Source organism: Suricata suricatta, chromosome 2 (genome assembly GCF_006229205.1).
Source record: "Suricata suricatta isolate VVHF042 chromosome 2, meerkat_22Aug2017_6uvM2_HiC, whole genome shotgun sequence".
NCBI classification, from domain to species: Eukaryota; Metazoa; Chordata; class Mammalia; order Carnivora; family Herpestidae; genus Suricata; species Suricata suricatta.
Window position 1 is genome coordinate 67982683 of NC_043701.1, and position 22323 is coordinate 68005005.

The 22323-nt window shown below is 34.9% G+C and overlaps 1 protein-coding gene across 2 annotated transcripts in view; it reads right to left on the reverse strand.

The window, feature by feature from the left end:
* The window catches only part of GNAT3 (G protein subunit alpha transducin 3), a 55941-nt gene that overhangs the window by 15750 nt on the left and 17868 nt on the right, over positions 1–22323 (reverse strand). The window contains exons 1-5 of one of the 2 annotated variants that reach the window (XM_029928132.1): positions 20174–20192; positions 18759–18801; positions 13362–13503; positions 5326–5483; positions 193–321 (exon numbers count right to left, since the gene is read on the reverse strand). In XM_029928132.1, the coding sequence (XP_029783992.1) occupies positions 193–321; positions 5326–5483; positions 13362–13503; positions 18759–18801; positions 20174–20192 (491 nt within the window). Of the gene's footprint in view, positions 1–192; positions 322–5325; positions 5484–13361; positions 13504–18758; positions 18802–20173; positions 20193–22323 lie in introns of those variants that run through there. The other variant, XM_029928123.1, reaches the window with a different exon arrangement.

Here is a 22323-nt window from a genome sequence, read left to right on the forward strand (position 1 = left end):
GAAGGCCTAGGAAGTATGCCAAGGGTCACTGGGCTTGAATACGGCTTAGACCTTTCTCTGTAAAAAAAAAAAATATATATATATATATATATATACATATATATATATATGCATATATATTCTCTCCCTCTCTATCTATCTATATATATATAGAATATTTCTGTTGATGATTAGAAAAGACATTGTTCATACCTGAAATGCAGATCTTTAAAGGAGAATTGTGTTTCAATTATTCCAGTTGTTTTCACTCGAGAATGTAAAACATCTTGCTCATTTGGGACATATCCAGGAGCTGTGATTCTGTCTACATCGTTAAGGTAGCTAATACAACAACAAAAATAGCATACATTTTTTAAAATTTGCATTTGAAGATACCAGCATTCAGTACAAATGAATTTTTACTTCAGGGTCCATTAAAATTATTAAACTTCAGACTGGTCTCTTTAACTCTGCTCATCAGAGCGTGGTGACTGGATGTTACAGAGCGCTAAGTGTAGCACACCCCAGACCCATGGAGGCCTCTTAGAAAGATAGCTAGATCTGGGTACCTGGGTGGCTCAATCAACTTTTGATTTTGGCTCAGGTCATGATCCCAAGGTCATGGGATTGAGCCTAACCTAAGCCCTGTGCCGGACTCCTTGCTAAGCCATGGAGCCTTCTTAAGATCCTCTCTCTCTCCCTTTGTCCCTCTCCCCTGCTTGTGTACCCTCTGTCTAAAATAAAAATAAATAAAAAAAGAACTATATCAATGCTACTTTAGCCTGCATTTTGTGAGGTGTATGTAACAGGGTTGATATTATATGGTATATTTCAGAGAAAAGTTGTGTTTCCAGGTTTTGATCATCCCCTAAAACATGCTATTTTGTAATAGTAGTCACTAGACTATCCTAAAATGCTGTAGTTTGAATTTAGGCACTTTGAATTTTAAGAGAGTTATTGGTTTTCATAAGTTGAAGTTTGTCCGTTGTTCTTCATGGATTGTCTAGCTTAGCACTCTGGACCATTTGTATTAAGTGCCATGATTATACACAGCACAGTAGAAGAAAACCTCTTGACTTTCTTACTGGTTCACAATGGAACTAACTCATGACATTGCTGAACCATCTAGGGGACAGAAGGCTGAACGTAGACATTGCACCCACTCCTACTTCTCTTCTCTTCTACCAATGTGTCGGTATCCTTAACTCTTTCCTGGAGGACATATTTAAAAACCCTACTGTTACCAAGGTGACTACTGCCCTCTTTTTGCCCACAGTATCTAGGGATGCTGAGAAGCAGAAATAGATCTGAGTCAGCCATGTGCTCCACAAGAGTCTCTTAGATTAGAGGAAAGAACCTGTTCTTTGCCTCCTTCTTGAAACCAGATCATGTCTTTAAACTAAAACAGAGTATTCCATTGCTTTAAAAATAGTTGCAAACCACTCTTCTAGAAAACCACTCTTTGAATATAAGGCTTTAGTAGTTTAGCAATATGGCTCTTTCTGTGAAAATGTTAAATAGTGATAGTAAAAGCCTGGTAAGGGTTTTATGACAAAATTGGTCATTATATTAAACTGAGTTTACATGTATAGCTAAATTGGAAGATTAGGATGGGCATACATCGATGCAGACAGGATCTGAATGGTAGAATCCAGCTAAATATTAGTTATCATTCAAAGTAGAATTTTTCAGGGACTAAGTTGAAGAATTATGTGTTAGCACCTCACATTGTGCCTTGAAAAACAAAACTATTTTATCCTTTTTAAAAAATAAATTCAACAGCAATGTGGATAATTTATTCTCGGAGGATCTTTCTGCTCTTGAGCCAAAACAAATCGAGTGAATGCCTCAAAGGGACTTTGGCTGAATGACAAATATGCGGTCATAGTTCAGAAACACATTTCTGTATGATATGAAAATTTATGACCATGCTTTATTCTAATAAAGCTTAATTTTTCTTAAAAGCAAGAGACAAATCAAGAAACAGATATATCAGCAGAAAAAAGTGGAAGCTTTTTCCAGTTTATCTATTTTCTATTTTGTGAAGCAAGATTTTTTGTGAATTCTCTATTGACTAAGTCTACACATATGGTTGGTCAGTTGATTCATGCAGGAACAACTAAATCATACCTGTCAACATAGAGATGCAATTCATTTTAACAGTAGCTAAATGAATACTTTGGTAAAGACACTTTTAATGTACTTTCATTTGCATGTGTAAATGATTTCAAGAAAAGCAGAAGCATTAGCAGAGTGGTAAATTTGCATTTAAGATGCCTGCTTTTAATAAATATAACATTTGAATGCTCAGGCCTGTGGTCTAGAGCTTAAACTAGAGGCCCTAAATACATATAGCTTAAATCAGCTTAAAAATATCTGATATTTTTTCTAATCATATAAAAATAATATTTTTTTCTAGTTAAATGTCTGTTTAAGCTTCTGGAATTTAAACAGTACACTAGATGGCCTCCATCAGTAAGCCATGAAGTATTAATAAAGCTCTTTCCCCTCTTTGTCACTGTCATGCCCTTTTCTTTCAGCTTGCTAGTCGTACAGGTGGGGGCTGGAGGTGTCAGGTTGCCAACAACATTCCCTTCCAGACTCTGATTAGGATTCACTTCTTTGTTAGCCTAAACTTGAAGGGGCTCTAGGTTTGAGGAAATTAAAAAATAGGAACAAAGAGGAAAAGGGAGAGGGAGGAAAGAGAAGAGAAAGAGTAAGGGAGGGAGAATAGGAAAGAGGCCTTTGCCCTATAAATACAGACGACAGAGCAGGAGGGTGGTGCTGATCTGATGTGAAGAAGAAAGCAATGGCCGTTCGACTATTCAACTATTATTCAACACTTATTCTTCCTAAGTGTTTTCTTTAATCTTCGTTTTAAGGACCTCTTAGGGCAGGAAGTGTCAACAATTTAAATTTTAGGTGGTTTTCTTAATGGAAATTTTCTCTGAAACACAGAGGTTGGGAGTGAAGGTGGAGAGGTGTTGTTCTGATGCTCTTTAAATCAGGGCATTTAAAAGCATTATGATATGGACAACATTCAGAAAATAGGCACAAACAGATACTGTATAATGATGTTTAACTTGCACAGATATTTTTTAATATGAATCTGTAACATAGCTCTACTGTGAAATATATATTTTGTGTGTCAAAACACAAAAGCTGAAACTAAAAGTTAGAAAGTCTAGAAATTACAATGCAAAGTCATTTCATCTGCCCATTTTGACAGCACTATATGTAATTTTTTTTTCTATTAAAGGGCAAAGGATTTGGTAAACATAATGATCAATATAATTGCAAATACAGTTCTTACAATATTTGAATGGAAAAATAATGCTTAATTGATAATGTATATCCAAACCCAGATATATTAAATTACAGCTATTGCAGGGGTACAGGACAGCACCCCAATCGCCCAGAATGTGTCACTTTGGTATGTGGATTATTTTGAGACGAAGGCACTTGAGACCCTGCAGGCTGGAGAGAAATCTCATCCTTCCCTTAATGATATAGAAGAATCAAAACTGGGGGTCTTTCCCAGAATAAGTGTTTATGAGTGACCCCTCTGTATGGCAGGGCCAACATCGAATTACCAAACGTCTGCTGGTAACTCCTTTTTGAAGTTGATTCCTTTCCTCTGAAGTCCCAGGCCCTACCCTCTTCTTCTTAGTTCAGAATAACAGATCTCATTTTCCTGTCTTCAGAATTTCTATGTCTGTGTGTGTTCCTGTATGTACACCAGTTACATTTCTTTTTCTCCTGCTAATCTGTCTCATGTCAATTTGATTCTGAGTCAGCTAGAGGGACTTTTGAGGGGACAGGAATTCTTGCCCCCCACCATTATCTCTCCTCCTTTCTCTCGCATTTTGTTAAGCAAAATGTTATGAGAATATTCCACAGTTCAATTTCTTATTGTGACTGCCCTTACCAATGATTTATATAGAGAAGTAGAATTTTCTACCCTATACAGAGTTGTCCTAGTATTTAAAATGTGGCTAAGTACTGGGAAACTTAAAACAATTATATGAGTTTATATAATCACATGATGATGTTCATTCTCTACTTCATCAAAGACACAAGAGCAGGACTTTCCTCCAAGGGCTTTGGAATTTAAAATGGACATGAGTGCATATTTACAGAAGATTATTGTTGTTAGTTTTTCCTAAAATTTATGTGGTTTGTTTTCACTCCATAATCCTTCTGACCATGAGGATTAGAAATCTGAAGTATCGTGCAAGTTTCATTGTTCTGTCCTCAAATAATCTTTCATTTGCTTCACTTTTACATCACTTCTTAAGTACTAACATGTTCTGTTGTGAGTTCATCAAAACAACTGTATTTATATCTTTTTATACATGAGTATGTATGGACAGATATATACAATAAATAAATTAATTTGCAGACATATTTACACATGCTTGCAGGCTTATAACCAGAGTATAGGTTAAGAATTGCTTACTAAAATAGAAATTTAAAACAATTTTGATAATGAAATGATAAATGGTGTCATAACCTCCTAATTTCTTTGTGGCTGATAATTGCCTACTGGATGATATTAGCTGTGAAAATTATACAATCTGTCTTGAGACTCAAACAGTATCCCACAAAATACAAATGTTTTGAAAATCATTACTTTCTTCTAGAATTCTACATCATGTTCATCAAACCAATGGAGCCAAAAAATATGTCACTAGTAAGATTAATTTAGAAGAATATTTAAGTAATATGATTAGAAATGAAATGAATAGCCCAAAATATCAGTGTGTATGTCACCAATCTATGTTTATGTTGAGACAGTGCAGAGTGATTAATCTTTCACAACTGGGAGAAAATATTAGCAAAATTACATGCTCCTTTGCTTATATTTTTACATCTTATGATATCACCTTGATCTATATTTCTTTCCAACATCTTTTTATTTTAGTATAATAAAATGTAAAGCTTTTTACTTTCTTCATTTGTGGTGACAAATGTAGAGTCTGAAAATTATAATTCTTGGATTTATTTATTTTAATTTATTTTCATGTTTACAAGAGAGGGAGAGGGAGGGAGGGAGGGAGAGAGAGAGAGAGAGAGAGAGAGAGAAAGAGAAAGAGAGAGGGAGGGAGGGAGGGAGGGAGGGAGGGAGAGAAACAGAACCTGAAGGCAGGCTCCAGGCTCTGAACTGTCAGCACAGAGCCCAACAAGAGGTTCAAGGTTCAAACTCACGGACTGGGGGACTGCAAGATCATGACCTAAGCCAAAGTCAGATGCTTAACCCACTGAGCTACCCAGTTGCTATTGAAGAAGTATAATTCTTATCTTAATATGTTACAACTATAATTTTGGTTACATGCATTCACTTACTAAGCTGCTGAGTCATTGAGGTGATATTCAGATGCCCTTTCAAAGCAGGCCTGAACTCCTGGGTCTCTCCAGAGTCTTTTTATCACCTCAGCCAGTTCAGGTGTCATGCCACCATCTTGCAGAGTGTTCACCATCACAAAAAGTTGTTGTTGGTCTTCCTATAGCAATGTTTTTAAAAGAATGATAAAAATTTGTTGTTACTTGGAATCACATACCCTTTTTTAACAGAGCATTTCAATTTTATTATTGAAATGTTTCTTTAAATATTTTTTTTTTGAGAGAGAGCATGAGCAGGTGAGGGGCAGAGAGAGAGGGAGGCAGAGGACAAAACATGCTCTGTGCTGACAGCAGTGAGCCCAGTGTGGGGCTTGAACTCACCAGCTGTGAGATCACAACTTGAGCTGAAGTCAGATGCTTAACCAACTGAGCCATCCAGGTGCCCTCAATATTGTTATTTTATATTATTCCCTTAGACAATAATTCTGTAGTGCGTCTAGTTGATGCATCTTAAAGTTAATGGAATCTTAATTTTCCTTTTTTCAAATGTTTATTTTAAGGGAGAGAGAGAATGCACACATGTAAGTGGAGGTAAGGCAGAGAGACAGAGAGAGAAAACCAAGCAGGCTCTGCACTGTCAGCTCAGAGCCAGATGTGGGGCTCAATCCCACAAACTGTGAGATCATGATCTGAGCCAAATTCCGGAGTCAGATGCTTAACAGACTGAGCCATGCAGGCGCTCCTTAAGTTCCCGTATAATGGCTGGGTGAAGAGTCCTCCATTGCAGAAACTATGTAACATTATATGGTGAATTTAGGATAACTTAATATATGTTATTAACTTCTAAATATGATGTCAGAGGGGATAATAATACTTCAAATCCACTGAGCTTACAGTCAAAATGCAAGGATAAAAAGGTAATGAGTCTGATATAATCTGGCACTTTGCACTTTTATTCCAGGAAATAAAAATACCATGCAAGAACTAGAGATAGAATGGAAAATAAAACTCCATATAATTTACCAAGAGTATTATTTGCAATCATATAAATAAGCAATGAAATAAGTATTTTGATATACACACAGTTTTTGGACATCTGTACAGGTGTTGTTGATTGTATGCCTTTGAGGCTAATCAATAGGGTAGAGGTGAAGATTTCATTAAGAAAGTAGAAGAGAAGGGAAAAAAACAGAAAAAAATAAAAGAAAATAAAGAAAAACAAGCAGATATTGTATTAGACTTGATGGGATATTTGAAGGTGAGAAGGACAGAAGAAAATAAAACTTTCTCAAGTAAATAATATAGCCCACAGTTTACTTAAACTAATTAAGCCATTTTATGACAAATAAATAAGAATTTAAGTTCAAAAGACATAGTTATTGGCCATGTTCTGGACCAGACAAAGGAAGTCTAGGTTCAAATCCTGGTTGTCAGACTCCAAAGCTCACCTCATACTCATATTCTTTCTAGTACATAGTATTGTAACACTGTAATATCTCACAAAATCGTCAGAACCCTAGTCACATAGACACCATTTTTTTCACATTTTACAAATGAATCTAAAACTAGGAGGTTGATTTGCCAAACCAATAAAGACAATGAGCCTCAGAAGAAGAGTCAAACCCAAACTACTTGGTACAATGTCAGGTGCATCCCAGTTAAGAATTGTCACTGGGAACTTGGTGCTTTTCTGATATAAGTCAATTTAGTATTTTAAAATAGTGATAATGGCTTATTTCACCATTTCATTAAAAATCTGTTCTTCGCATTAAAAACTAAAGGTATGTCTCTCCTTGTTAAAGAGAGGCTCTGTTACGGCTAAAAATCTTACTACATCTTTCTTTATATTCAGACTTTATTGCTAATCCAAACTGATCATATGGAGGAGCATTAAGCCAAAATTCATAAAATGGCAAAAATCCAAGAGTTTAGCCCATTTTCCTATATTGGCACAGAGTAAAGTTTCAGGTGCTTCTTCCTGATTAGTTGGATGTGAGAGAGCGCTGCAAACCCAGTGAAATATGACCGAGCCAGTGTAGCTGGCACTATCCCTGTGCCTCCTTCACTGTTAAGGTGTCATTCAGGACAAATGACGAATGAAACAGCTGTTTGAACCAGTTTGTCCCTAAAGGGAAAAAAAATGACATGCCTTATTAGCATATCTTTACGAACCAGGCTAATGTCTAATATACTCTTGTTTAATTTATTTCCAATTCCAATTTTAAAACACTTTATTTGATAACCATGATGAAAATAGTCTCACCTCGAACATGTAAATGTCATAATGTGTTCTTTGGCCACCACTTCAATCCTGGTACTTCCCTCAAGGGCAGGCCATCAGATCAGTCTGATTTTGTCTTTCAGGACCTTTTATTCTTTAGTTTATTGTTGGCGTAGATAAAGGCAACGTGGGTGATTTTCAAACCAGGCTGTACATTATAAGCATGTGGGGCACTTCTTAAAAATACTGCTATCAGGAGCCCAGCCCAAACAAATGAGGCAGAACCTCTGCGGGTCAGATTCTGCAAAGGTAGTTTTAAAAAAATCTTCCGGGTGACTCAAATAAGCAGCCTGAGTTGAGAGTCCTTGGTAATATATCGTTTTCTTTAACCATAAAGAATATCTTATTGGATGCTCTCTTTTAATTCTTGAAATTATTCTGCATCTATTAAAGGGCAGACATAATAATTTAAAGAATCAAAATTCATATGGTTAAGGAATTGGACCCACCAATTACATTTGAATTTTTTTAAATATATAATATCAAAATTAAGGATGATAAAAAATTGTCTTTTTTTCTGAAAAGTTGTCTTCTATATAACTGCCAAAGTGATGGAAACTGAACTCCTACTTGTTATCTTACTCCCTATTTTAAAAACTCCAGTATTTCCCATCACACTCAAAACCCAAATCCCATGCCATGCCTTGCAAGGTTTCACAAGTTTTAACCCATGTATTTCTTTTCAATTGTATTTCTCTCTCTGTCTCTCTGTCTCTGTCTCTCTCTCTGCCTCTCAATATCTCCCTTTCCTTACCATTTGTCTCTCGTTCTTCAAGATGTACTAAACTTCCTACTGGTTCTTAAACTCACCAACCCCCTCATTTGAGAACCTTTGAATGGCTGCTCCCTCCATGTCTCCCCGGGGGCTCATCTACTATTTCATCTAGGTTTCCTCCCGAATATCACCACCTCAAGAATGACTTCCAGCATCACCCTTTCTTCCATTCTTTCATTATTTTCCAGCCCCCCAGTCGCCTTGATTTTTCTTCATAGCACTTATTATTACCTATATAGTGCCTATTTAATTTTTTATATTTTTATAATTTTTTTAATATTTATTTTTAAGACAGAGTCAGAGTGTGAGCAGGGAGGGGCAGAGAAAGAGGGAGACACAGATTGTGAAAGAGGTTCCAGGCTGCAAGCTGTCAGCACAGAGCTTGATGCGAGACTCAAACTCACAAACCACAAGATCATGAACTGAGCCGAAGTTGGACAATTAACCAACTGAGCCACCTAGGCTCCCCTATTTTGTATCTTTTATATTAGACTATAACCACATGAAGGTGATTTTTTTATTTTGTTCATTTCTAATCCTTAACACTTATACCAGAACCTAACGCATAGTATATGACCCAAGAACATTGTAGAACAAATGAATCAATAAAATGAAATGCATGTATTAGCTCAGACCTCATGTTCTAGGGAAACATTAAGGGCTCTCCAATAATTTCTCACATTTTTCAAATAGCTCCAAAGAGATGTGGGTGGCATCCTGAAGAAATTTTATTTCCTTGCGACATCTTTGGAAAAGCTTGGGAACTATGATGGCTCTGGGATGGCTCATTCTCTCAAGGTGTCATAGCTCTGGAACTATGTTGCAAAGAAAGAAAATAAATACTGTCTCTACAAGTTACCCAGACTTTCTTCATAGATGTTCGGGGCCTCAGGTGTTCCTAGAATCTTGTGGAACTCATTTTAAACCCTTGATTCATATTTCCAAAAATTGCAGAAAAAATATATATTGAGGAAAGAAGAGATATCACAACCTTGTAATCTTGGGAAATTCAGGATAAAAGATTCCAGATTTTGTTACTATAAGATTTTCAGAGCCTTTGAATATCACTATTCACAAATTTCCAAGAAGTTGTTATAACAGATATGTATTTCAAAGTTAACTGATCACAGAACTCTTATCCTAGAACATCCTTAGAAATCAGTGTTCTTTGGCTCATATTATAGGGTTAACTTTGTAGGATACTATCTTAAAGATGGTCACAATACCCAAGTCATGTGACAAAGTATTAAAACTTTTGGCATTCTTTTAATGTTGGTCTAGAGGATGTTCTAGATGTTCTAAAGTGGAATATAATAATATTCAGAGAGGAGAAGGAGAAATTTACTAATTGCCTACATTATGTCCCCTTCTTGTTCCTTCAACTTTACCCTTTATAAGTTCTATATTTATGAAATTAGTCCATCAAATACTAAAACAAGTGAAACCTAGCGTTTTTCAGATGCATTCCCTTTCGGTCTCAGATCTTATTTCTCCTATACTCCTCAGCTGTAGTTGCTAAAATGTCTTTAAACTGTTTCCATATCCTCTTCTTATATCTCAATGTACTTCATTGGATTCTTCATCCACAACTTTTCTAAAACCTATCTCATATCTCCAGTGATCGTATCTCTATGTTATCAAATCCTGTAGATTTTATTTTTTTAATGTTTATTTAGTTTTGAGAGAGACAGCACATGAGTGGGCAACGTGCAGAGAGAGGAGACACAGGATTCGAAACAAGCTGTCAGCACAGAGCCTGTCGTAAGACTTGAACTCATGAACCAGACGGTCATGACCTGAGCAGAAGTCCGACACTTAACTGACTGAGCCACCCAGGCACCCCTATAGATTTGAAATATATTTCTTTTTGACCTCACAAGAACTTTCAGCTTGGATAAGATCCCTTTGGAACCCTTGTATTGAATTTTGTGATTCCGTCTAACTTGGTTTTCATCTTACTATCCAACCATCTCCTCCAAATTTTTGTATTCCTCTCAAATGACCAGAAATGTTAGTGTTTAAACATGGGCATCTAAGTCACTACTCTCCTTTATGCCCTTATGTTCTCCATCTAACCATTTGACCCTTCCATCCCACCCACTTCCTTAATATAAATTATATGCTATAGTGTAATGCCGATAATACTGAGATTTAGATCTCTCATCAAATTATCTCTTTTGAACTTGAAATATACATTCAACTACTTACACATGTGGACATGTTTTGGAACCTATAAACTCAACATTCCTAAAAGAAACTTTATTATTATTATTATTATTATTACTATTTCCCACCACACTGTTGATAGCACTTGCTTTCTCATTGTTTCCACAAATGAGGATTTAGGTCCCCATTGAGCTGTACTACCCTTTCGCAATTGCTAATGCTTCCTAATTACTTGTTCAGAATCAGTCTTCCCTGTCTTTAGGGCAAACACTTTAGGGTAAATTTCATTTACTGCTGATTCCTTGGTATAATCTCAGTGTCCAGTCAGGGGTCTGCTATATAAATATATAAATAAAAGTTTAATGAAATATAATTTTTAAATGATGTTGAATGTGTAGACTTCAATACATAATTTTAATGAGCTTACATTCAAAGTGATTATTGGAGAGTACTCAGTATTTACTAAGGTCTTACAATATTTTGGTTTTTTTTAAAGTGTATTTATTTTGAGAGAGAGAGAGAGAGTGGGAGATAGGGGAGGAGAGGGAAGCAAGCAGGGGAGGGAGAATCCTAAGCAGGGTCCCCCCCCATCAGCACAGAGCTCAACGTGAGGCTCAGTCTCAGGAACTGTGAGATCATGCCCTGAGCTGAAATCAAGAGTTAGAAGCTTAACGGACTGAGCCACACAGTTGCCCCGCAAGATTTTGTTTCTAAGTGGATTTCCTATATTTCTGTTTCCTTCTGTAATAATCCTTGAAAGTAAGTGAGAAAAAGCACTAACTGTTGTGGATAGAGAAGCCACAGTGCACAGAGATTAAGTAACTTGTCCAAATTGACAGAGCCAATAAAGCTCATGGACATTTTCTTTTAAGACTTCTTTTCTCTCTCTGAATGGTAATCTGCATGATGTATGAATGATAATATAAAAATATAGAAGTTAAATAAATAGAAAGCTAAATTGAAACCCATTGGACAAAAGAACTCGGAGAGTCACAGATAAGTAAGAATTAGGAATTAATTTGTTAAAAAGTTTAAGCCAGGTATCAGAGTATATTGATCTTAAAATCAAATACTAAAGAATGTCACCTAAACTACTATAGTTTTCAACAATCAAAATCAAAATCTGAATTATGTAGTACCTGCCAGCTGTGATGTTTGACATTTGAGGACAAAGGGCCTCCTGAGAAATCATGTCACTTTTTCAATGTTGCATACATCACTCTGCATTTACCATTTAAAATACCCTTTGAATAAATTACATTTATTTTAATTTTCAGCATACTGGCAGCAATCTACAGAGTCTATTATTTTCACTCCACCTGCATACCCGGTTGTTAAGACTCTAACCAGTTGCGGACTAGCAATCAGTACTGACCATTAAAAGTATTTTTGCAAAAATCCTTGCAAAGGAAAAAGCGCTCTAGCAGAAGCCAGGAGAAGTGCATTTTGCCTTCAAACATTAGCTACATGATGCTGGCCACATTGCTCATCCTCTTTGGTTCTGAATTTTCACCTCTTTAAATATGAGGCTTAAGCCAGGTTGCTTCCAAAGAGCTAAGTCAAAGTCTCAGATTCTTAGAAACAGCATCAGAGCTATAACCAAACTACCCTTAAATAAAAAAGGGATCATCAAGTCATGGAATGGTAAACTATGCAAAGATACTGGAGTTGAGTTCCAGCGAGTTCCACTTTTACATGTGAGTGGGAAACTGTAATCTAAGGAAGTAGGTGACATACTGGAGTCAAGTTTGAGCAAAGCTAAAAATGGATGGAGAGCCCAGCGGAACTCCTGACTCTGCTTTACAAGCCCTAAGTACATACTTAGCATTTCTTAGCATTGTTGGGAAATGGCAGAACAAGAAGAGGATTTACCATTTCCTTTAAAACTGACAGCATGAAAGAAGTATTTGTTTTCATCCTGGCTTCCAATGGTAATTGACATGCTCTAACCCTAAACTCCAAGAGGAGTAGGGAAAGGAAAGTACTGATGTGTCTTTCTTCTCTATACTTAATATGTTGTTCTTCTCTTTTCTATTGTTAGCGTCACAAGGTATCTAAAATTTACACTGGCAACAGTTCAACTGATACGCTCTGGAGGCAGCCAACTGCTCCTGGAGGGGACATATAAAAAAAGTGAGTTTTTCCTGTTGATTCTACATTATTATTCCTCTTTTGGGTGTGGGTAACTATTGTTCTTTGGAGAATACTGTATAGTTATAGAATTATATTACAAAAGATAAAATAGAATGAATAAAACTATATGCTACTTTATAAACATAATTCTGACTACCTGAGTATATTTATTATACAAACAGGTTACTTAAATAATGTTGAGTTCTTTTTTAAAAAAATTAACACTGTAAGATAAAAATTTCCCTGTGCCACATTGCCTTTTAATTATTGTTGAACAATAATGAAAATTATGTTTAGTAATGTTAGGACTAAAAATAAAGTCTCCATGAAACGATACATAATTAAACTTAGGAAACCAATGTAGAGATATTGCTGTTTGATTTTATGGAATAAATCCTTTTTTATTTAGGAAACATAATATTTTTCTCTAATATAGTATACTCTTTGATATTAGATTTGATCCCTAGGAAACCAGTTAATGTTGAATAAGATTATAGCCCACACTCAAAAAGAAGAGTATCATTTACAGAAAAAAGAAATCTCACACTAAACAGAATTAAAGTTTCCAAAATTATTATTTCACATTCTTAACATTTTTGGTGTAGATTAATACTAGAAATTTACCTCTACCATTTTATGGTTCAGGCTCCACTGAAGGACAGTGGTCATTATTTGCATACTTACTGCACTTCTGGGATTCACATAATCAATCCCAAGGGTAGTCATGGCTTTCACAATAGCTAGGATGGATTGCAGTGTGTTACTGTAAATCACTGCTTTGAACTCCATGCATTCCTGCTCACTGTAACCATCCTTATGGATGATCCTATAATTTAAACAGGAAGAGTTGTTGTGAGTTAAGCAATTGTTATATTCGCATTATATTAAAATACATCAATAATAATTTGTTTGAATAAAATTACAGTATATATTTTTTACAAAATTACTGTTCACATATGTATGTTAAATCTGAACAACTTTATGACTGTAGATTTTATTATCATTGCGGTTTAATGCACTATTTTTTTGGAGCTCCCCAGGCCAAATATAAAGAGCACTTAAAATTTGCTCTCGATAAACCACTATTTAAAATTAGTAAATCATGAGCATTTTACCTAGAACGTGTGTTTATTTTCAAAAGAAACATTTCCAGATTCCCAGGACAAAGATACAGAGTTCTCAAACTAGTCTTTATAACATGATATATAGAGGAAGTGAAGTAAGTACTTTAGTAGAACATTCATTTCTTTTCCTATCACTTAAGACACACTGGAAAATAGGAGTGCCTGTTTTCTATTAATAGCATTAACAAAGGCATATTTTTTTTAAACGTAGGTAATTACCTGCTGCTAAATCCCTTGTTTTTCCGTCTGTGTACGTGCCATTAGCTCTCAAAGTTGAAATTCTCAGACATTTATTTGGCTGAACTCTTCTTTTCCTTCCACTCATTCAATCAGAACTCAGTTTTACTTACCCTTTTGGGATAATAGATTAAAACAGATTTACCTTCTAAAAGCTAAAATCTCTGCATATGCTTATTACTTTATGGTGTCTTTATTATATAAATGCTCTTGTTCCTTTCTGGGTTTGTTTGGGATTTTTTTCTTCAGTTGATTTGTTTTTGAAATGTCTTATGTTTATTAGGCATCATTTTAGATGTCATATTATGAAGCATTTGTGTTTTAGCTATACACAGGCTTTAGGATTAGGAGAAAAAGAACACTAAGCTTCCCCCAAGATATTAAAACCTTAAAATACAATAATTTCTGAAAAGAGTAGAAGCAGAATCTATATCCATTATTTATTCTTTTTAATATTGATTAAAAATTAATTTTAATTTCATTTTTAAAATTAATTTTAATTTAATAACTGCTGGATTTCTATTCTAAACATGGCCATGTTTATCTTGCTGTACTAAACAAACAACTTTAACAATAAAGCAGACCGCTAAAGATTGTGGAAAATATGCAGTAAAATGTCTTTGTGGATATATCAAGAATGAATTCATTAAAGAAATCTCAGTTCTTTGTCAAAATGTGAAATTGGAAAATTAATTATTAAATTAAAATGTCAATTACAAATAAATGTAGGGGCAGTTAGGATTTTCTTTCTGGAATAAATTCTGATTCCTATCTTTTCCTCACAGGTTAAGAAAACATCACAAAGCAAAACGTTAAAAGTATACTTTAAAAAATCCAGTTCTAGCCGGACTGTAAACAATATCATTTTTCCAGGGACTGCACAAATATATTTCTGTGAGATAGAGCTTTCTATCTGCCAGTTGATTCCTAAATCTGTTTAAATTAGTGAGCTTGTACTGGATCTTTTCTATAACATACGGCATTATGTGCTGAAAAGAATGAATGAATGATCGTTTCTCTCCTCCCCCAAAACATAAAGACTAGAGCTTCACTGTCCAATATAGTAGCTGGTAGTTATTAATTAAAATTAAATTAACTCCTCCCTTATACTAGCCATATTTCAAATGCTTAATAGCCACATGTGACTAGGAGCAGCCATATTGGAAAGTGCAGATAGGATCTTCCTGTCATCACAGAAAGTTCTATTAGAGAGTACTGGATTATAGAAAGGTAGCATATAAAATCCATTTTTGTACAGTGTGACAGTGCCTAACAACAGTATATGCACGTGGTATAATAAACTAGAAAAGATAAAACAATAGACTTTATTGGGCGTAGGTCTAAGAGATGGGGGAGAGACTCCCCCAGGGCAGCAATTGATGGATTTTTCAAGGAGGAGTAGTTACTTCCAGATAGAGAAAACGAGGAACATTCTAGGGGGAAGGATAAGTATGACGAAACAGATGGTTACAACTGTCAAGCTTTCAGTGTGTGCCAAGCACTGTTTTAAGTGCTCTTATGTCTTCTCATTTTTTGCAATAAGTCCTTTAAGGCAGGTAAAATTATTACATACATTTTATAGGAAAGAAATGTAGGCATAGACAAATGAAGCAACCACCCCTAACTTACTCAGTTAGCACATGGTACATTTGGGCGGTAAACACAGTCATATTTGGGAGCCCCTGATCTTAGCGGCTCAGCTGTGTGCCTTCTGGGTACGCTAGTCCACAGCGCTGTGCAGGCTCACATCTGATGTAGAAAGCAGAAAGGCGGAAGTCATAGGACATTAGAATGAAGAGATAGGTAAGAGCTGGAGTCCGAAGTGTATCATGCCAAGGAGTTGGATCTTGATTGTGAAGAGTACAATTCAGTAAAGAGATACTCTTTTTAAAAAGAGATCAGTTGGTGTTACCGTGGATACTGCAGTGGAGAAAAGAAGAGGGAGGTAGAAAGTTCTTAGCAGGATATTGCATTAATCGAGTTCAGAAATGTGAGGTTTTTAAACTAAGGCAGTGACAATAGGGTTAAATGACATCCTTGTGTAACTTGTGTAGATGTGGTGAAACTTGGTGAGAAGATGGGTGTTTTCATATCTACGCGCAGATGTATTGCTTTAGAGGCTGCTGCTGCTGTTGCTGTTGTGATTAATGGTAGGAAAATAGAGGCCCGATAGATAAGTTAGTGTTGTTTATTTTGAACTACCATAGAACATGGAGGTAGATGTACCTGCTTCCCTAGTTTAAACAAAGTGAATTTGAAAGAAATATTCTGGGATGATCTGGGACAGGCGATAACAAAAATCACTGGACTTTGTAGTTTTCATTTGAAGGTATAGAGTAAGCAGAGAAGGGGATCTAGTCCATTTGAGACATGGGCAGTTGAAATGTAGTCAAAGAATCTGGGAGTAAAGAAGGTGGCTAGGAGGTAAACTGGGCAAGAGTTATTTTAGAAGCTAAAGTTTGAGAAGAGAAAAGCCCAGTGGAGTCAAATTGAATTAAAATAAGGACTCCTGAGCATTCCATACAACATGGCATAAGGATATAATAACTGACATTTATAGGGGCAGTTTATTTGGCATGCTGGAGGCTGGAGTGATAGAAATAAGAGTAAATGGAAGGTGGAAGAGTAAAGAGAGCTAATGTTGATCATTCCTTCTAGAGCCTGTTGAGAAAAGGAAGGAGGGATAAGTAGGGCTAAGAGGGATAAGAGATTCTGTTAATAATAGAAGCAATATTTGCTCATTGTAGAAAATATGAAAAGCCCAGCAGTGTTCAAAACCAAGGTGCAGTGTAACTTTAAATCCCAGTATTGAGAAGCAAATGTTTTTGAACAAAGGTATATTTTCTTGCATTTAAAAAAGTTATCTATTTTGTCATAGTTGAGGTAAAGATGTTTATATAATCTTATCTCTTTGTTGTGCAGTGAAAATAAGTATTTTCTGCTATTAGATGACTAGTCCCATACTTTCACAATCTATTTCCCTATGTTTTATTTAAATTTAGGCTACTTTATTCTACCTCTGATATCTTTATTTTAAATGATTAGTCCAAATCTCTCAGTGCATAAATGTTCATATTTTCAGGTTTATATTATTTTATTTTTGTAGTTTTTCAAATTTAAATTATTAAAATCCTCAGAAATATATTTAGATGAATACTTATTATTTTTCCAGGCTACTGGTACATTGCAAAAATTATTTCTATAAATTAGCTATAATAAATAATTTTATAAGTAGTCAGGAGAAATTTTAACTTCTCAAAACCTCACCCTTATTGAGTAATATTATTTAAAATTATTTTTGCTAATTTACTAAGATGAAGAAGGGCTTATTATAGATTTAAATAGAGATTAATTTTGTCTTTGTGAATTGTTTGTTCATAGTCTTTTCACAGCTTATTGTTTTTCTTGCCAATCTATATTTTCTTACCAATCTATATATCTATATCTCTATGTATCTCTATATTTACCTCTGTGTGTGTATATATATATTATGATAGTAAATTATCACATTTATTATAGATTTTTTACTAGTGTTCTACTTTTGTTTAATTTTATTTATGGTTTAATATATTTAAAAGTCTTAATTTTTAGATTGCCAAATAATTGATTAGTTCTTGTTTTACTGCATTTAACTTCATAGAGAATGGACAGGTAAGAAGGATAGGAAGGACTCGAGCCTGATTTTAACCAGAAAGAAAATAATAAGCAAATGCCATGGTAGTGTTACAGGATGTGCGAGATGATTTGGGTAAAAGGAGCTAAGGACCCAAAAGCAGTAAGAGCACTGGTCAGGAGAGAGGTGTGTCCTGTTCTTCAAAGCGGGATAAAAGGTTAAAAAAATGTGGTCACAAGTACAGGTTTCAAGAAATTCAAAAAGTGGGACTTAATAATTGTTGATATGGAACTTACATAAGTACCTAAAAAGAAAGGAAGAATCAGTGATTCACGTTCTAAGTAGACAATTGTATCATTAACTGCGATGACATCATCATGTGACATATTCCAAAGAACAAGATCCTCCAACATATGTTAAAAATAAGCTAAAAATGTGATCTTCTCCTATAGAAATAGTTGGCTTTTAAAGTTCTCCAGCAGTGACAGCGCCATGAGATTTTACATAATCATCTCCACTTATCAATTGAAATTTTATTCATTCAGACATTACATTCTTGGATTTTAGCACCTTTATGTTTGTTGTCTCATCTAGAAATTCATGTCTACCTATTTCATCATAAAGAGGAAAGAAACATGCAAAAAAAAATGAAATCCATGATGGTAATAACTTTACAGAAACGTTTTATTCCCAGGTAGGTAAAATGCCAGTTGGGTTAAAATTATAATTTTCACCTAAATTCAAGTGGATCATTGACATATTTTGAAATGTTTATGGCTCATCCCCTCAATATTGAAGCCCTAGATTATACCCAGATTAATATATTTAAAACATAACTGCTTTTCATAAGCATCTTGATGAGAGACAAAATTTAAAAGAAAAAATGGAGAGTACAGTATTACTCACCAGTTATGCTCTCTGCTAAAGGGCTGAAGGGTATTTGCACAGGAATTGTGAGAGTTCTGGTGCTACCTGGATGTACAGCCCATCAATCAGATTTCAATCTGATTTCAGTATTTTTCAATCAGTCAAAAAGTATTTAAGACCGGTCAACTACACAGACAGACAGACATCAAACATCAAACATTTAAAATAGTGTGTACCTACTTCATTTGTTTGACGATTGTACTTTTCCCAGATTCTCCCGCTCCTGCAACAGAAAGATGGGAGTGTTATCAATTGCTACAGCAAATCCATATAGATAATAAAACCTGTGATTATCATTTTCTGATGAGTAAATCTTTAACAGTAAACTATCCTGTGTAAAGAAGGGCAATCATCTCTGTCAAGCCTTGAAAGGCATTAGCTACCTACTTCCCAGGATAGCAGAAGAAAATAAAACCCCTCTATATTGATGTCAAATCCAGATATAGGTCTGGCTCTAAGGTGAAGGGTGTCTTTTTAAACAAGAAATGTATACTTTCAGAAAAAAAATTATTGCATGTGAACATAGTTTGGAAAGTTCATATCTCCTGGCTTTGCACCCCAACGAAAATGGTCCCAAGTTTATGGTCTCTAGATCAACTATATTTCTCTAGATATATACTCTAGATTGCCTCATATATCTTCTTTGATTAAATGGCAGTAAAAAAGAAAACAACATGAGACAATAGTTTATTTCCAGAACTGTTGGAAGCTATTCTAATGGAATAATAGGCTCTTATCTTTATCATTACATTTACCTTGGTGCCCAGATGTTGTCTATTTAAATAAAGGAAAGTTAATGACACTAACAACACTAAGCAAACTGAAAGAGCCTACAGATAACAGTGATGTGGGGATATCTGAAAATGGATTACACACTCCGGGAGATGAGGTAGGGGCTGCAATAATATAAAGAATCAGTTTCATTTATCTGGAACATTTATTTTAGTTAGTGATATACAATATACAATTTTATTTTGATATGTTCAGCAAACATAATATAGAGGGATATAAAACTCACATGATTTTTAAAATCACAATCTGTGATTGTTTCTGTATCTTTAAGAGAAGCAAGGGGCTTGATATATTCCTGCAGCTCCAGAAATTGTGTCACAGGACATGTTCGAAGTCTCAGTGCACCTGTTACTTTTGGACAAATTTCAAAGTAGCATAGCTAAGGCAGTTTTAAAATGTCTCAGGAAAAATCCCAAATCAGGAAAACTTACAGACATATATCCCTTGACAACATGGTAGCCAATTGGCTGCCTTGTCTTAACCTTTGGTTTTATAAAAGCAAAAAAAATATGACTTTTGGTAACCCTGAATCTCAGAATTTTATTTAAATTTATATCAAAATATATATTGAATCAGAGTACCTTGACTACTCTGTTGAAAATTTTAAATTCACTGTCATCCACTTTATTCTTCTTTCCCTATTTCACATTTTCCTAGTGCTTACCTTATTCTACAGATTTACAAATTAGTCACATGCTGTTTTAAATTTTTCTTGTCTGTCTTCCAACACTGGGAGGCAAACTGAACAAGGGCAGAGATCTTTGTTTTGTTCACTGATGTATCTGAAATACCTAGGACAGAACCTAATAGTAGAATCTCCATGAAACAAATGGATTCTTTAAACTCCTATTTCAAAATTTGCCTCTCTATTGTATATTTTTCACATTGAAACATTTCTGCCTGATTGGCATTGTTTTCTTAAGCTGTGATAAACAGATATCAGTACACCTAGATTTAATTCTCCGTCCCAGCAAATTTGTTTTTATCTCAGGCCCTATTTAAATGTATCTAGTTTCTGTAGTTCTCTGAAATATCTGCTCACCTTATATACCAAGGAGATCAGAATGGAAAAGCTATGAGAAATGATACTTCATTTCCTGGTGGTGATGTATGGATTTCTCTTGGGTAAGCGTCCAGCTCCCTTCTCTTTGTATTTTTATGCAGGTATGGTCTACACCACCCAATGTAAAATCTGACAAATGCAAAATCAACCACAGCAATTTGCTAATCGTTCTTCATAGACTTTTTAAAATGCAATCAAACAGGAACTGACAGATGGGGCATACCATCTCATTTAATAGACATTGCTATGTCTAAGACTAAAACATTTGAGGACAAAATAAAAATCACATTGAAATATCACATCACTGATTTTCAGAAGACAACTGGCTATATTATTTTGCATGACTGAGTGTTGTTTGAAAGAGTGGTAAGAACAAATCAGTGAGCATTGTACATTATTTTGGTTCCCTAGCTTCAGAAAACTTGCTATTTCACTCCAGTCTGTGCATCATTTAAAAAAAAGTTATCAAACGAGATTATAAAGTTGTTATTGGCAGCCTGAAATTGCCAACAATTTAGAAAAATGGCAGAATAATCTGCCCCCGTCACACTAGTTTGCTTTAATTCTACTGACAACTTCAGCTGGCATCACAGACCATGAAGAAGCAAGGAGAAAATACACAAGAGGGAAAACCCAAGGTTTATTTTTCTAGGGATGTAATACATACAGTCAAATAAAATGCCTCAATGGAAAAAACACTTCCCCCCCAAAAAAAACATCAAAAATTGTATCCTTGGTAATTTTTGTTTTAAACTCTCAAGTAGTAATTGTGGACGTTAGAAATTATAGCATCTTCCTACACAGGTCACAGATTTGGAGAATATCTCATTTTTCCAAACATACATATTTTTTAATTTGTTATATGGAAACTTGCAGAATTATAGGGACATGGGAGGAAAGGTAATGGGCCCAACAGGAACTCCATTGCTTGTTCATGCAGGTGTATTTTTCCTATGGTTTGTTCAATCAGAATCGAAATATTGAGGGGAAAACTTCAGAGAAAATCTGAGACTCTCGAGAAAGAAAACTCATCTCTTAATTTAACTGGTACTCATACTGATAACACTAACACCTGGCAAGTTCCCAAAATTATTTCTAAGGCTATTGGGTACCTTATTATATTCTTGATAGTTTCGCTGGTCATTGATGACCTTTCTGAGATAAGAAGAAAGATCAGTCATCACATTTTAAAAAAATAGTATGTAGTTTTTTATGAAACTTCAAATGAAATATGAGTGTTTTCTTCAAAAGACTTTACAAAAGATATCTGGATCATTCCTTGCTCTAAGTAGTGACTTAATTCTATGAGAAGGTTCAGTACAGTCAGCTATAGCATTAACCGGAAAATTCCTGAAGAGAATTCAACCTCTCTAAAATCTTATTTTTTGCTACTCTGTTATAAAGTCATTTCAGAAATAAATTATCAAATCCCATTCTCACAATGATTCTGGGCCTTAGTTCACAATAGCCATTCCATTCTTGTATGATTAGATCATGTTACAGAGTCAAATATAGCATCAAAACAGCATGTTCACATAGACTGAGGGCGTCCTGAAATAATCTCTTCCTTCCAAACTGCTTATCACTAACATTATTTTCTGGGTCAAGGGGTATAGAGGGAATTTTATTTCTTGGAAGTGGTAATGTCTCAAATAATTAAATATTTAGCTTTATGTTTCATGTTTTAATACTCAAATTATTAAGAATTAGAGATTTTATTCCACATTTTAATTTGCAAATAGTAAAAAAACAATTAAAGCTACATGGTATCTATACTTGTAACTGAACTTCAATTGAACACACTCCAGGCTTGCTTGTTCATTTGTACAACTCGTTAAAAGGTACAAAATGAGAAGAAACACTTCAACTTACTGTCATGCATAAGATTTT